The sequence below is a fragment of the Ochotona curzoniae genome, unplaced genomic scaffold (genome assembly GCF_017591425.1).
Source record: "Ochotona curzoniae isolate NIBS_2020 unplaced genomic scaffold, NIBS_Ocur_1.0 contig_1, whole genome shotgun sequence".
Taxonomy (NCBI): Eukaryota; Metazoa; Chordata; class Mammalia; order Lagomorpha; family Ochotonidae; genus Ochotona; species Ochotona curzoniae.
Genome location: NW_024464918.1, coordinates 44,115,957 through 44,129,215, shown reverse-complemented (window position 1 = coordinate 44,129,215; position 13,259 = coordinate 44,115,957). Strand labels below are relative to the sequence as shown.

At 48.3% G+C, this 13,259-nt stretch overlaps 1 protein-coding gene across 9 annotated transcripts in view; it reads left to right on the top strand.

Moving 5' to 3' along the window:
- The first annotated feature begins 22 nt into the window (after positions 1-22).
- AP3S1 (adaptor related protein complex 3 subunit sigma 1) overlaps positions 23-13,259 on the top strand; it is a 50,439-nt gene continuing 37,202 nt past the window's right edge. For 6 of the 9 annotated variants that reach the window (XM_040973149.1, XM_040973140.1, XM_040973098.1 and 3 more), the window contains exon 1: positions 109-238. In XM_040973149.1, the coding sequence (XP_040829083.1) occupies positions 170-238 (69 nt within the window). In that variant the 5' untranslated portion in view covers positions 109-169. Of the gene's footprint in view, positions 239-13,259 lie in introns of all 9 variants that reach the window. The other 3 variants (XR_005883182.1, XM_040973089.1, XM_040973075.1) reach the window with 3 other exon arrangements.

Sequence of the window (13,259 nt, the reverse complement as noted above, 5' to 3'; positions counted from 1 at the left end):
CCCCGCCCCGCCCAGGCCCCGCCCCGCCGCCGGGGAGCGCGCGTGCGCGTGCGGCAGGGGGCGGGTGGGGAAGGTTCTCCGGCGCGATCCTGAGGCGCGGCTCGCGCGCCCGCCCCCGCCCCGGCCTCCAGCGCCCACCGGGTCGGCCCGGCCCCGGCCCGGCCCAGCCATGATCAAGGCGATCCTCATCTTCAACAACCACGGCAAGCCGCGCCTCTCCAAGTTCTACCAGCCCTACGTGAGTGCCCAGCGGCCGCGGGCCGGGCGGCGGGGGGCAGTCGTTGGCGGCGGGCATCGCCCTCGGGGCGGGCGACCCCCGGCCGGCGCGCCGCGGGCCTCGGGCTCCGGGGTCGGGGTGGGCCGGCCGCCGACGTGGCGCTGCCCGCGGGCAGGGCGGCTCCCCGGCCCGCGCCCCGCGGCAGGTGCGCCCGCTGCCCCCCGCGCCAGGGCCCCCGGGCCGCCCGGTCGTGCCCCGGCTGGCCGGCTCGGGCTCCGCGCGGCCTCCCGGGCGTGGGCAAGGGTCTCGGCCCGGAGGAGGGAGGCGAGGACCCGGGCAGGCGCTCCCCGCGGGCTCCGGCTCATTTCCTCTCGGCGTAACGGGCGACGTGTGCCCGGCCCATTGGAGCTCGGCGCGTCCCGGCTGCAGCGTCTTAGTGCGGAAGGGAATCTGCCCTCATGTCTGCTTTTCCTGGGCGGTGGGCATGCTGCTCGTAGAGCTCGTCTCGCAGTGCGGACTCCTTGCTGATGAACGCCGGAGGCCTCCGTGGTGATGTGCTGGGTCCCGCGGTGGAACTGACAGCTACACCTATTGTGTTGAATTGGGGGCGACGTTGCTTGTAGCCAGAAACACCCCCTGCTGTTGAGGGTCGAAATTGTGCCAAGGCTAACACTTTCGGGCAGGGAAAGTTCCAGATGGAAACAGTTCCTGCCACTGAACGTTCAATGTGGAAATGTTAGTTTGCTCACAAGGCTGACACAGCCTGTGGAGGTGTGAGGTGAAGTGAGAAGCCGTGAGCGGCTGCTGCATTTGCTCCAGCTGTTTGGTTTTTGCTACCAACGAAGCGGACTTTTCATCACTCCTTAGCGGTTAGAGTTGAGTCTAACCTCTGTTGAGGAATTTCACCGTCATTCTTTTGTTCAAGATAAAATTCTAGTTCCTCCTCCGGGGAGGGGGAGGGGAAGAAGCCATTAAGTTTGAATTATTACTTGTTTACTTAAAATATAGGTAATGCCTGTGTTGATTTAAGGAAATCTTTCCCCTAACCGTTCTGTTCTTCTGCCAGATAAGCAGTCTGTAGTTGTAGTTACTGTAACCACTCCAGCAGGGCACACCGCCTGCTCTCACAAGAAGGGATGCAGCCGGGGAGGGTGACTTCGTCCTGGCCCACATTGTCGCTGTGAAGTTCGTGTGGGAAGAGGCAGACCTGGCAGCCGCTGCAGCCTGGCTGGCATTTTGGATGGCTCCTGGGAAGGGAGCAGCAAATCAGAAAGTATTGCAAGCAGTCTGTCGGGTCGTTACTGGCCGCGTGCAAGTGGGATTCTGTCTGCAGATGAAGGTCTCTGATTCATTCATTTTGTGAGTTTGTAAGCAGATGCCAGGCACTGTTTTAAGTGTTGGAGATGGGACAAACATCGGGCCTGGTGCTTAAAACACCTGCACCTTACATCCCTGGCCTGGCTCTCAGTCGCCCCGGTGCTGACTCCAGCTCCCTGCGGCTGCAAGCCCTCAGAATCCTTAGAGGTAGCTCAGGTACTGGGGTTCACACCTGACTCCTGGCTTTGCCGCAAGTTGGTTAGGGCCATCGTGGGCGTTTGGGGAGGAAAGCAGCACGTGTGAGTGTGCACACACACTTATTCTCTGTCAGCTGTAAAATCTAACCGTGGGGCAGGGACAGAGCTAATGAGAGGCCATCTGTTGAGCTACCAGGCAGCAATAAACAGTAAAGCTGGAATGTTGCTGGGGTGTGTGCGATGAACGTTTTGACATAGGGTAGGCAGGTGAAGTCCGCTGAGAACTGACTTGGTGGTGGTGACACAGCCTTGCAGTATGATGGGGCAGAGCATCCCAGCCGAGGGAAGCACCTGCAGTCTGAGTCCGGGCAGTGAGGGGGAAGGATGGCTGCCAAATCAGGGCACGCTCTGTGCCGAATGCCCACGGTGTCCTTCCCAGGGGCCACATGGCCACATCCCCCCTTCCTTGTTCTAGATCCCGCTCAAACTTCACCTCAGCAGTCCCTGAAATATTTTAATTTTTATTTATTTGAAAGACAGAGAATAATCATATTCCATGCATTCATTCGTTTCCCAGGTGTCCGTAAAAGCCTGGGCTGGCCGGCTGATCATCCAGGCTGTCCCTTGGCCGTCGGGGACTCAGGTGTTTGATCTGTCACTTGCAGTGTCCCAGGATGCACATTAGGAATGAAGCTCACACTCTGACACTGCTGTGGGCATCCCGGGTGACGGCTGATCCACTGAACCACAGCACCTGCCTGCCTCACGCCCTCAAGTATTTGACTCTTAGATATTTTTTTAACCTTTATTATGGTACAGTATGCTGCTTTAGTTTACGTGCTGGGGCACCTGCTCCATAGAATTCCTTAAGGAAGGTGTTAGATTTTCAGTCTATTTTGCCGTACTCGCTGCAGTCTCTGAGTCATGAACATTCAAAACTCTTAAATTCAATCATTTACAATCCCTAGCTTGGCCTAAAATTGGTTTTATAAATTTGGTTGCAGATCTCAAACTTTAGATCTTTGTTAGCAGGAATTTTAAGAATCTTTGCCTATAACACAAAAGTCGTGGTGAAATACATGCTCTTCAAATGATTTTGTAGTTCAGTTTTTTCCCCAAATTTATTTAGAAAAAAAGAAATAGCTCTGCTTTTGCCGATTCACTCCTCAGATGCAGGTGAAGCCGAAAGCCAGGGATGTGGATCTAAGTCTCCCTTGAGGGTGGCGGGCATCTACTTCCGGTTGCTTCCTCAGCCAGAAGCAGGAACGGGAGCAGAACAGGCATGGAACCTAGCACTCTGTTACAGTACACAGGCTCCCTAACCCTTGTCTCAACCTCCAGGACAAAACCTCCTCCTGCCTTACTTACCTTGAAAGAGATCTTGAGAGGCAGATATCCAAGCCTGATGGTTGTTTAATTCATTAGGCGGTATGTGGAGTGCAGTGGGGCAACAGTTGTGTACGCTGACGGGATGCTGAGCTTTCAGTCCAGTAATAGTTGTTTAATACTGAAAGCTTTAAAGATTGTTTAGTCTTTTGTCAACGAATCTTCCTTATTAATTAGATGTTTTGGTCTCTATTTCCACTTGTGATGTATCAACACCTTATATAGGTTTGTCTCTACCCTTGAATAGTATTTCCAATTTTCCAGTTTCCAAATTTCCAATGCTGAATTCAGATGAGGACCATTGTCCTCTAATAGAATGACCACTCAGGTAACATCCCACCCCAACCAGCTCTCCCCATCTCCAGTGTCTCTGGGGCAGTGTTAATGAACTAGCCCCGTTCCTCCGTTAATGTGGTTTGACAACCAGGAGCGTCGGAGCCCCCTCCACAGACACATCTCCTACCTCTCCATCCCCAACCCCTTACCTTGGTAAGGATTAAAATAAACAAATGTTTAAAAAGTATCAATTTCCATTTCCCCTACGAAAGTTTAGGTTTGGTGGTACTTGCAGCCTGCCGTCCTGTGTGAGGCATCTGAGGTTGCACCCATGCTTTGCTCAGCTGAGCCTTGCCTCTTTCTGCTGTAGTCAGACACTAAGGAATCCAGGCAGACTCAGTTGTATGTCCGTTTCTGCCTTCTTGCTCCTTGAACTGTATCGCTGCAGAAGTTCAAATGCCTTTCTTGATTTGTCTCTTTAAGTTGATGCTTAGCCACATCAGCCTGGCAGCGTTGACCTTTGGTCTTTTATCACTGTTTGCTTGGAGATACTTGAATATTACTGTAAATGGCAAGTGACGCATAGACCTTGTGTTGCATACACACTGTGTATTTTTATCTAGCTGTTGAACAGGGCCAAAAACAAGACACCCTTTGGTTATGGTTTCTGTTATTAGTGGACATGCTGTGCCTTGGTGATGCACTCTAATAAAGTAGGAAAGAGTTGCTTTTATGTGAATCCTCCACGGAGTACTTTGGGTGTAGGTGTGTGTGCCCATGTATCAGACATGGATGCATGAAGTGTAAACTGGAATATTCCAAACTGTAACATACAAAAGTTGCCTCGTTGGTTTTATAAACTGTATCAGTTTATTTGTTGGCCAAATGCAAGCCCTAGACAGATCTCTGAGGTTACTCCTTTTTTCTTTCTTTTTCAAATTTATTTGAAATACAGAGAGAATGTGAGAGATTTCTTCCGTCTACTGGTTGACTCCTCAAATTGTTGGAAGTGCCAGACTTGGGCCAGGTCAAAGCAGGAGCCACAATGTCTTCGGAGTCTCCCATAGGGTGTGGGACCCCAGCAGTTGGGCTGGCCTCAGCTGTGTTCTAGTTACATCAGCAGGGAGCTGCTTGGAAGAGGAGCAGCTGGGACAGGAACTGTGCCAAGATGCCAGCGCTGCAAGTGATGGTCTAACCTGTGCCGTGGTGCCAGCCCCACGTTATTTCCCTTTCTGAGTGCATTTTTTGACGTGAAAATATTAAGAGCATATGTAACATTATTCCCCCCTTAAAATGATTTTTTAAAGCTACGTTCATATTTATTGGTAATAATGTCCTATTTCTGTCACTATTAAGACAACCTGTTTCTGTGGTCAAAATATGATGATCTCGGGATCTGAGAATTAAGGTGCTAGCAAATACACCTAGTATTTTGGCTTTTGTTGTTGTTGTTAGTAAAATTACAAATGATTTGGTTTTCTTCAGTGTTTGTTGGAATGCTGCTTGTTACGTAAAATGAGTTCTTTGTAGCCTAACTCAACTGCGAAGAAAGCACAGTTGTGTGTAACAGGAAGTGCGGAGTGGAAGACAGGCTCCAGAGTTGCTTCATTCAGCAGTCCGGTGACTAGGGGAAGACCCAGCTTCGTCTGTCACTGTTTCATCCTTCACAAAATCACTACTGCCCAAAGGCTGGGTTCCCTTCAGTACAGCCCAGAAAGGGCTGGCGATGGGCTCCAGAACCCCAGAATGGGTTAGATCCACCCAGGGCACAAGTAGCTCATCGCAGTCAGAATCCAACCTTGGAGCCAGAGGGGAAAGAGCTGACACTCTGTTGGAAAGCTGGGAGGGAGGAATGTGGGTGTTGGGTAGGCAAACAAGGGCCCTCTGTATCCTCGTAGTAAATTCTTTTACATTTTGTTTTTATTTATTTATTTATTTTTTATAAAGATTTATTTATTTATTGGAAAGTCAGATGTACAGAGAGGAGAGACAAAAAGGAAGATCTTCTGTCCGATGATTCACTCCCCAAGTGCGCAACGGCCGATGCTATGCCGATTAGAAGCCAGGAGCCAGGAATTTCCTCTGGGTCTCCTACACGGGTGCAGGGTCCCAAAGCTTTGGACCGTCCTCGATTGCTTTCCCAGGCCACCAGCAGGCAGCTGGATGGGAAGTGGAGCTTCTGGGATTAGAACTGGCGCCCATATAGGATCCCGGGTGTTCGAGGCGAGGACTTTAGCCACTAGGCCATGCCACCGGGCCCACATTTTGTTTTTATTAAGGTACAGCTATTTGATGGATGTATATGTGGTAAAGGGTAACAGGTTAGTTAATGGATCTTTCAACAGTCCCTCCTACTTCCTGTTTGCTTTCAATGGATGATTTTTCTTCTGTGATTATAGATTGCTCCTAAGGCTATTAATATCAGGAATGAACCTTGTGGCATATGATTTACATGTGCCATAATAGGTGTTAGTTCAAGGTACTCTTTATTCTAAAAGTGCATTAACAAATTGAATTCTAGTATAGTTACAATTTTTGAGAATATTTTCGAAATGCTATTTAAAAAAATTAGGTGAAACCCATTTGAAAATCATAAAGGAGAAGAAATGTCTAGAATGTTTGGTTTGCCTGGGGAAGCGCTGTAACTTGGGCTGTTTTAGGTCACTCTCTGGCCTGCGAAACAGGACAGAGGCCTGGAGCAAGGTGGCTGTATTGTGTTTCTGTAACGGAATCATTGATTGTTAAAATATTTATTGTTTTAAATTTTAAAGGTTTTCTGTTTTTTGTGGTTGTCTGGAAAGTTGGTGCTGAGCTCACTAAGCCACCCTTGCCCTGCCATGCTGGGGTCATGAGCAACGGGCTGCTCTGTCAGGCTGGTGCTCGCCAGCGCCCAGATGCAGAGTACATTTTTACACTAATAGATGAATGTGTTGAAGCTGGTGGTAAATGTGGAGAATTTTGTTTTATTTTGTTTTAAGATTTATTTGAAAGGCATATTTTCAGAAAGGAGAGACAGAGATCTCACCCACTGGTTGACTCCCCAGATGGCCGCCACGGCTGGAGCTGCGCGGATTTGAAGCAGCCCAAGAACCTCTTTCTGGTCTCCCATGTGGGTATAGGGTTGCAAGGCCTTGGGCCGTCCTCTGCTGCCTTCCCAGGCAGTGAGCAGGGAGCTGGGGGGAGAGGAGCAGCCGGGGCAGGGACCAGGCCTGTTGGAGAGCCGGCGCTCGCAGCTGGGGATGAAACTGCCACTGTGCTAGTCCCAAGAGAGCAAATTTTTGAAACGTTGTGGCTTTAAGGTAAATATATTAATTAATATTTGGCTGCTCTGTTTTAATTTTCACGTAAATTAATGTATTAGTAGCACATAAATAATTTGCATTTATACTCCGTGTCTTTTTTTTTTTTTTTTTTTTGCAGAGTTAAACTCAGATGTTGTAATCTGAGTGTATCAAGGCCTTAAGGAGTTCACTTTGGTCTTTAGCACTTGGAATCTTCTTTGTACTTATGCAGCATAGGTTTATTCGCTAATGCCTCCAATCCAAGGTATATCTGAATTTCTCATCTGCTTCTAGCCTCTTGTTAAACTCTCAATTAGGGGAGTTGTTTTAGTTTAGCAGTTAAGAACCCTGCATCCTGGGGCTGGCTTGGTGGTGCAACAAGCAAATCCTGCAGCGCCTGCATTCCATATGGACACTGGTTCTTTGTCTGGGCTGCTCCACTTCCCATCCAGCTCCCTCTGCTGCCGCGAGGAAGCAGGGGAGGATGGCCCAAGGCCGTGAGACCCTGCACCCAAGTGGGAGACCTGGAAGCAGCTCCTGGCTTCAGATCAGCTCAGTTCCGGTCATTGGGGTCATTTGGAGAGTGAAATGGCAGATGGAAGACCTCTCTGTAAAATCTGCCCTTCAAATAAAATTCTTAAAAAAAAAAAAAAAAGCAAAAAAAACCCTGCATCCCCATGAAAATTTCCTGGATTTGACTTCCTACTCCGGCTCCTGGCTCCGGATTCCTGGGAGGAAGGGGTGGTGGCTCCAGTAGCTGGGTTCCTGACTCTCAATCTAGCCTTAGCAGTTGTAGGCATTTGGGGAATAAACCAGGAAATGGTAGGTATCTCTCTTTTGGTTGCTATTTCTTGCTCTCAAAAAAAAAAAAAAGTTTTAGAGAAGCATTCACGTTAGGCAATGTTGGAGATGTTTCATCCCAGCCACTCTGCTCCGTCAGCCTTTACCGCCCATCAGGTCCTCTTGGCGACACTGCAGGTGCCTCGCTGTCTCACCTGAGGCCTTAGGCAGCACTTTCAAGACTGGCGAGTGTCTGGCTCTGCTAAGGCAGATGCAAGAGAGCCTGAGACGCAGTGAGATGCAGCAGGCTAACTTAAGTTGATGGATCTTTATGGCCCTTCTCAATGTTGACCTGTTCTCTGTTTTCCTGGGCGTGTCCCTTCCGCGGGTAACTGTAGTTTGTGTAGCTCTGTCCTAAGCACTGGGAATGTAGTGAGGAGTATTAATAAGAGACCGTCGATGAGTGGGTTCTGCAGGCTGTTGTGAGTGCAGAGAAAGGCAGCAGCACTCGGGAACCAGGGGCCAAGGAAAGGCGGCACAGCTGGGATCTGCAGGCAGAGCTGCTCCCAGCAGCAGGCATTGGAGAAGAGCGCTGGGTGTGGCCTGGGAGGGGATCAGGGGAGCCCAGAGTAGTGAATGCCTCGTGCGCACAGAGGTGGAGTCCTTCGCCTTTTGGTACCACTGGATGTGTTCAGGAATAGCAAGGAAGCAAGCTGTGTGGCAGAAGATGAGGTCAGCAAGATGGGGCCACTTCAGGGCCATGCTGTCAGCCGCAGCACGCCCTCCGCAGAAGCAGATCCCTGTCCTTGAATCCTCCTGGTGTTTGCTCACGTGAGCAGTGCCTCTGCAGGAAGGCTAGTGATGCCATCTCCCCCTGCCCACGTCCTTCCTGTGGCACCTGTTACTGTTAGGCCATACAGAGAGCAGCGTTCCTGAATTCACCTTCTGATTCCAGCTAGTCTTGTGATCCAGCTGGGGCCATTTCCTGTCACCTGCCAAGAAGAAAGCCTGTTTTCCTAGACCTCTCCCAGTCTGCAGATGGAACCTGCGGGAAGCCCATTGGTGCAGCACCATTATGGAGCCCGAGGTCCTGACGGGGACCGGTAGCTGTTGGCTGTCAGTCTCCTCTCTCCTGGAAGAGGCCCTGGTCAGTGTTCCAGCACCCCTCGGCTGGTTCTGATTCCTTGTGCTTTATAAAAGCCTCGCCCATTTGCCTGCCATAAGAGCATCTTGCTTTTTCCTGTCTTATGGTGGTATAAAATAGTAATAAAATAATTTTTATTGTAGCAAAATGTTTATAGCATAAATATGCTGTTTTAATCATTTTTAAGTGTACTATGGCATGAAGTAGCATTTGTTGTGCCACGGTTGCCACCTTCCCTTCCCTCTTTGTTTCTGGAACTTGTCTGCTCCCCAAGTATGTGCATACTGAGTGCTGTCGGCCCCTTCCCCTGACCCTGCTAGCCCCTCCCCTGACCCTGCTAGCCCTCGTGCTGCTCTCTTAAGCTGACTGGGCTCTCAGGGGTGAGAAATCAAAGAATATTGGCCTGTTTTGTGGCTAGTTGATTTCACTTAGTATAATGGTTTCTAGGTTTACCCATGTTGTAGCATGTGTCAAGATTTCTTTTTTTTTTTTTAAGGTAGCACACCATTTATTTGTTTATTTGAAACAGAAACAGATGGGGAAAGAGTGAGCCCCCATCTGCTAATTCACTCCCAGGATGCCTGAATTGGTTGCTATTACATACCATGCTTAAAATATATATATATATGTTCATTTTTATTTGAAAGGCAGAGTTAGAGAAATATTTTTCATCTGCTGGTTTACTTCCCAAATACCTGCAATTACAAAAGCTGGGCTGGTCTGAAGCCAGGAGGCAGACATTTCTCCTGGTTTTCCGTGTGGGTGCAGGGTCCCAAGGACTTAGGCCATCTTTTGAGGCTTTTCGAGGCACATTAGCACGTGGCTGGATTGAAGGAGAGTAGCCTGGATTCAAACTGGTGCCTGTATGGGCTGCTGACACCGCAGGTGGAGGCTGTACCTGCCACACTGCAGCCCCAGGTTTGTTGATCTTGTCTGTGGCGCTCTGATTGCTCTCCTCTTGGCGTTTCTGCTGTGTGAATAACGCAAGCACAAGCATACAGACCTGTTCTGGTCTCTGCCTCTCCTTCCTCTGCTTACGTACTTACTCAGAGATGGGCTTGCTGGATCTTCCACTGTTTTAATGTTTTTTAGGAATTACCATAGTTTTAGAAGATTTATTTATTTTTCTTTGAAAGGCAAATTTGCTGAGAGGAGAGACAGAGAATGGTCTTTAATTGTTAGTTTACTCCCCAGCTGGTCTCAGTGGCCCTAACTGAGCTCATCGGAAGCCAGGAGCAGCTTCTGGGTTTCTCACATGGGTTCTTGGACACCCCTGCTGCCTTCCCAGGCCACCAGCCGGGAGCTGGATTTAGCCAGAACACGAACCAGTGCCCGTATGGGATGGTGGTGCTTGAAGTAAGTGGAGGCTTAGACTGTTGAGCCATGGCACTGGCCCTCACCATGTAGTTTTCTCTTTCCATTCCCACCGGCACTATGCCAGGATTCCAGGTTCCCCATCGTTACCAACACTTGTTTCTGCTTCTTTGGCAATAATCATGCTGGTGGATATGAAGTGGTCCCTCATTGCTTTTGTTTTGAATTTCTTTCATGGCTAGTGATGTCGGACATGCTCTTGGGTGCTTAGCACGTGTAACTTTGGAGAAACATCTGTTCACTCCCTCTGCTTAGTTCTCAGTACCATTGCTTGTTCCATTGTAGCAGCTATTCTATCCTGAATGTCAACCTTGTCAGTCGTTTGGCTTCATGTATCTTCTCTCTTCTATGGGTTGCTTCTTCACTTTGTTCTAGTGTGCTCCAACTCTCCTCTCCCTGCCCTGATTTTGAAGGTTTTTTTTTTTTAAAGACTTATTTATTTTTGTTGAAAAGGTAGAATTACATAGAGAGAGATCTTCCATCCACTGGTTTACTCTTCAAGTGGCTGCAGTGGCCGGTGCTGAGCCGATCCAAAGCTGGGAGCCAGGAACTTTTTCCGGGTATCCCACACAGCTTCAGGGTGCCAAGGCTTTGGGCCGTCCTCGGCTGCCTTCCCAGGCCACAGGCAGGGAGTTGGATGGGAAATGGAGCTGCCGGATTAGAACCGGCGCCCATATGGGATCCTGGCATTGCAAGGCAAAGATTTAGCCACCAAACTATGTTACCAGGCCCAACACTTATCTTTTCTATGCTAAATCTTTTTATATATTTTAAGGAAAAACACCAGAGGGTTCTTATCTTGAGAAGTTTAATGACATTTCCTGGCAAGTTCTAATAAAGTTTATGTTGTGGGCACTTTGGTGTCTTTTGGTTGGGATTTCAGCCCAAGTGCTAATGTGAAGGCTGTCTACGTAGATGCTTTCCTGCCAGACTTCCCCCTCAGAGAGGCCAGTCAACAAAACTCACCAGTAGTTTTCTTTGCTCAGGCCTTCTTTTTTATGTAATTTCTAAACGAGGAGGATTCTGAGGGATTTAATTCAATGAACTAATACTTCATTTTACTCCCTTATTTTCCTGATTCTGTGCTGTTGCTCGTGTTTTCCCTTCTGCCTAATGTTATGCAACTTCATTTCTGCATTTTTTTAAGGATTTATTTATTTTTATTGGAAAGGCAAATTTACAGAGAGAAGGAGGGATGGAGAGACAGAGAGAAACATCTTTCGTCAGCTAGTTCACTCACCAAGCGGCCGCAATGGCTGGAGCTGAGCCAATTGGAAGCCAGGAGCCAGAAGATTCTTCCAGATTTCTCATGCAGGTGCAGAATCTCAAGGCTTTGGACCATCCTCCCTTGCTTTCTCGGGCCATTATCAGGGAGGTGGATGGGAAATGGAACAGCACGGACATGAACTGGCACCCATGTGGAATCCTGGCACTGAAAGAGGGGAGGATTAGCTAACTGAGCCACTGCATTGGGCCCTACATTTACTGTTAGAGAGTAAAGTTTTATTTTGTGAGAAATATTTTATCTTTATTATTTATCTGTAGCTACCAAAAATAAAGTGAGGAAAACACAGAGATCTCCCTTCTGTTGGTTATGAGCAGGTTGTTCCGGTTTGCTTGGCTCTCCCATGTCGGTGGGAAGGAACGTCACCTGCTTCCCGGAATGTTGTCAGGAAGCTGGATCTCAGAGGAGGCGCCGGGGCTCGAACCAGGCATTTCCTTATGGGGTTTGGACCTAACTGTGTCCTGACTGTTTACAACATTGCCTTTCATGGCATGGCTGACGAACATGGGAAGGGAGATTTCTGTTAGTAGATTTGAGTTTATAAAGTTTATTCTGTTTTTCCTTAATCCATTAAGCAGTATTTTAAAGACTACAGGTTGTTGCCTTTATGTCACTCTTGTTACCTTCAGACTGCTGTGTTGTACAGTTGTATCCTTTGACTTCCGTTAGGAAGTTTGATCAGCGTTGGTTAGGCCAGCCCTCCAGCTTCTCCGTGGAAGCTTTAGGTTAGATGATTACTAAAGGGGAATTATGTCATTAGAGATTTGGTTTACTTCATCTTAGCTCATACCTTAGATTGTTATTAAAGCCTGAATTCATTTCTTTCCTGTATTGATTTTGGAAATTTAATTGACAAATAACATGCTTTTAGGGTACATTATGAAGTTTTGATCTGTGCATACATTATGGAAAGAGTCAATCATGGTAATTAGCATATCTGATACATTAACTTACTTTTTGTGCGGTAAGCATGTTAAAAATCACTCCTTTTAACAAGTATTTATTTGAAATGCTGAGTGATGACTGAGAGAAAGGGAGATACTGAGGAATAAATCTTGCATCTATGGCTTTATTTCCCATGTAACTGCAATAGCCCAGTCTGGGTTGAACCTAGGAGCCTGGAATGCCATTTAGGCCTTTCCCGTGCGTGGCTGGGGTCCAGATGCTTCGACCTCTCTGTGTTGGTTTCCCTGGTACAGTAATGGGGAGCTGGATTGGAAGCGGAGCAGGTGGGTTGAACCAGTGATCATGTGGGATGTCAGTGTTTGCAAACAGCAGCTTAACAGGCTATACCACAGCATCAACTGGTTAGATTAACATTATTTCGGCAATTTCTGAGGTACACAATGCTGTCTTAGTATTAACTGTGGTCACTATGCAGTGCAGTGGACCATTGTACTACCCCTCATCCGGAAGGGAAAACTTTGTTGTGTAATGTTTGACTCCTTACTCTCAGCCCCCCTCTTTACTCTCACTTCCAGCAGCACCCAAAAGCACCAGTTCCTGCGACCGTGGCTTTTGGTGAAAGACATTGAGTGAGTTCTTAGATTTCTTCCTGTCCAGTTTGTGGTGAAACCTTCTAGGCCTACTGAATACTCCCTGAACTTCTGGCCACTTAACAACTTTCACTTACCTTGTCTTCCTTTGCTACTCACTGCCCTCATCCTTGTGGTTTGTGCCTGAACAGCAGAGCCCTCTAATGTGGTCTTGTGTGGCGCTGGGTTAGAGGACCCAGTGGGGTGTGCTGAGGAAGGGAGCAGGGAGTGGAAGCAGTGGCTTGCCAGGGGATCGAGTGTTCTCCGGTTCAGTGTGACTCAGACACTTGAGGGGAAAGTCTGCATTTGATTTTAGAGGATGTCTGGACGTGGTAGGGAGTTTGTATTGCAGGTCAGATAGAATCTGGAGCTATTTAATAGGGATATGTGTGTGTGTGTGTGTGTGTGTGTGAGAGAGAGAGAATATTCTGGTGGTATGTGCTGGGCAGTGTCAGTCAGGTGGCAGG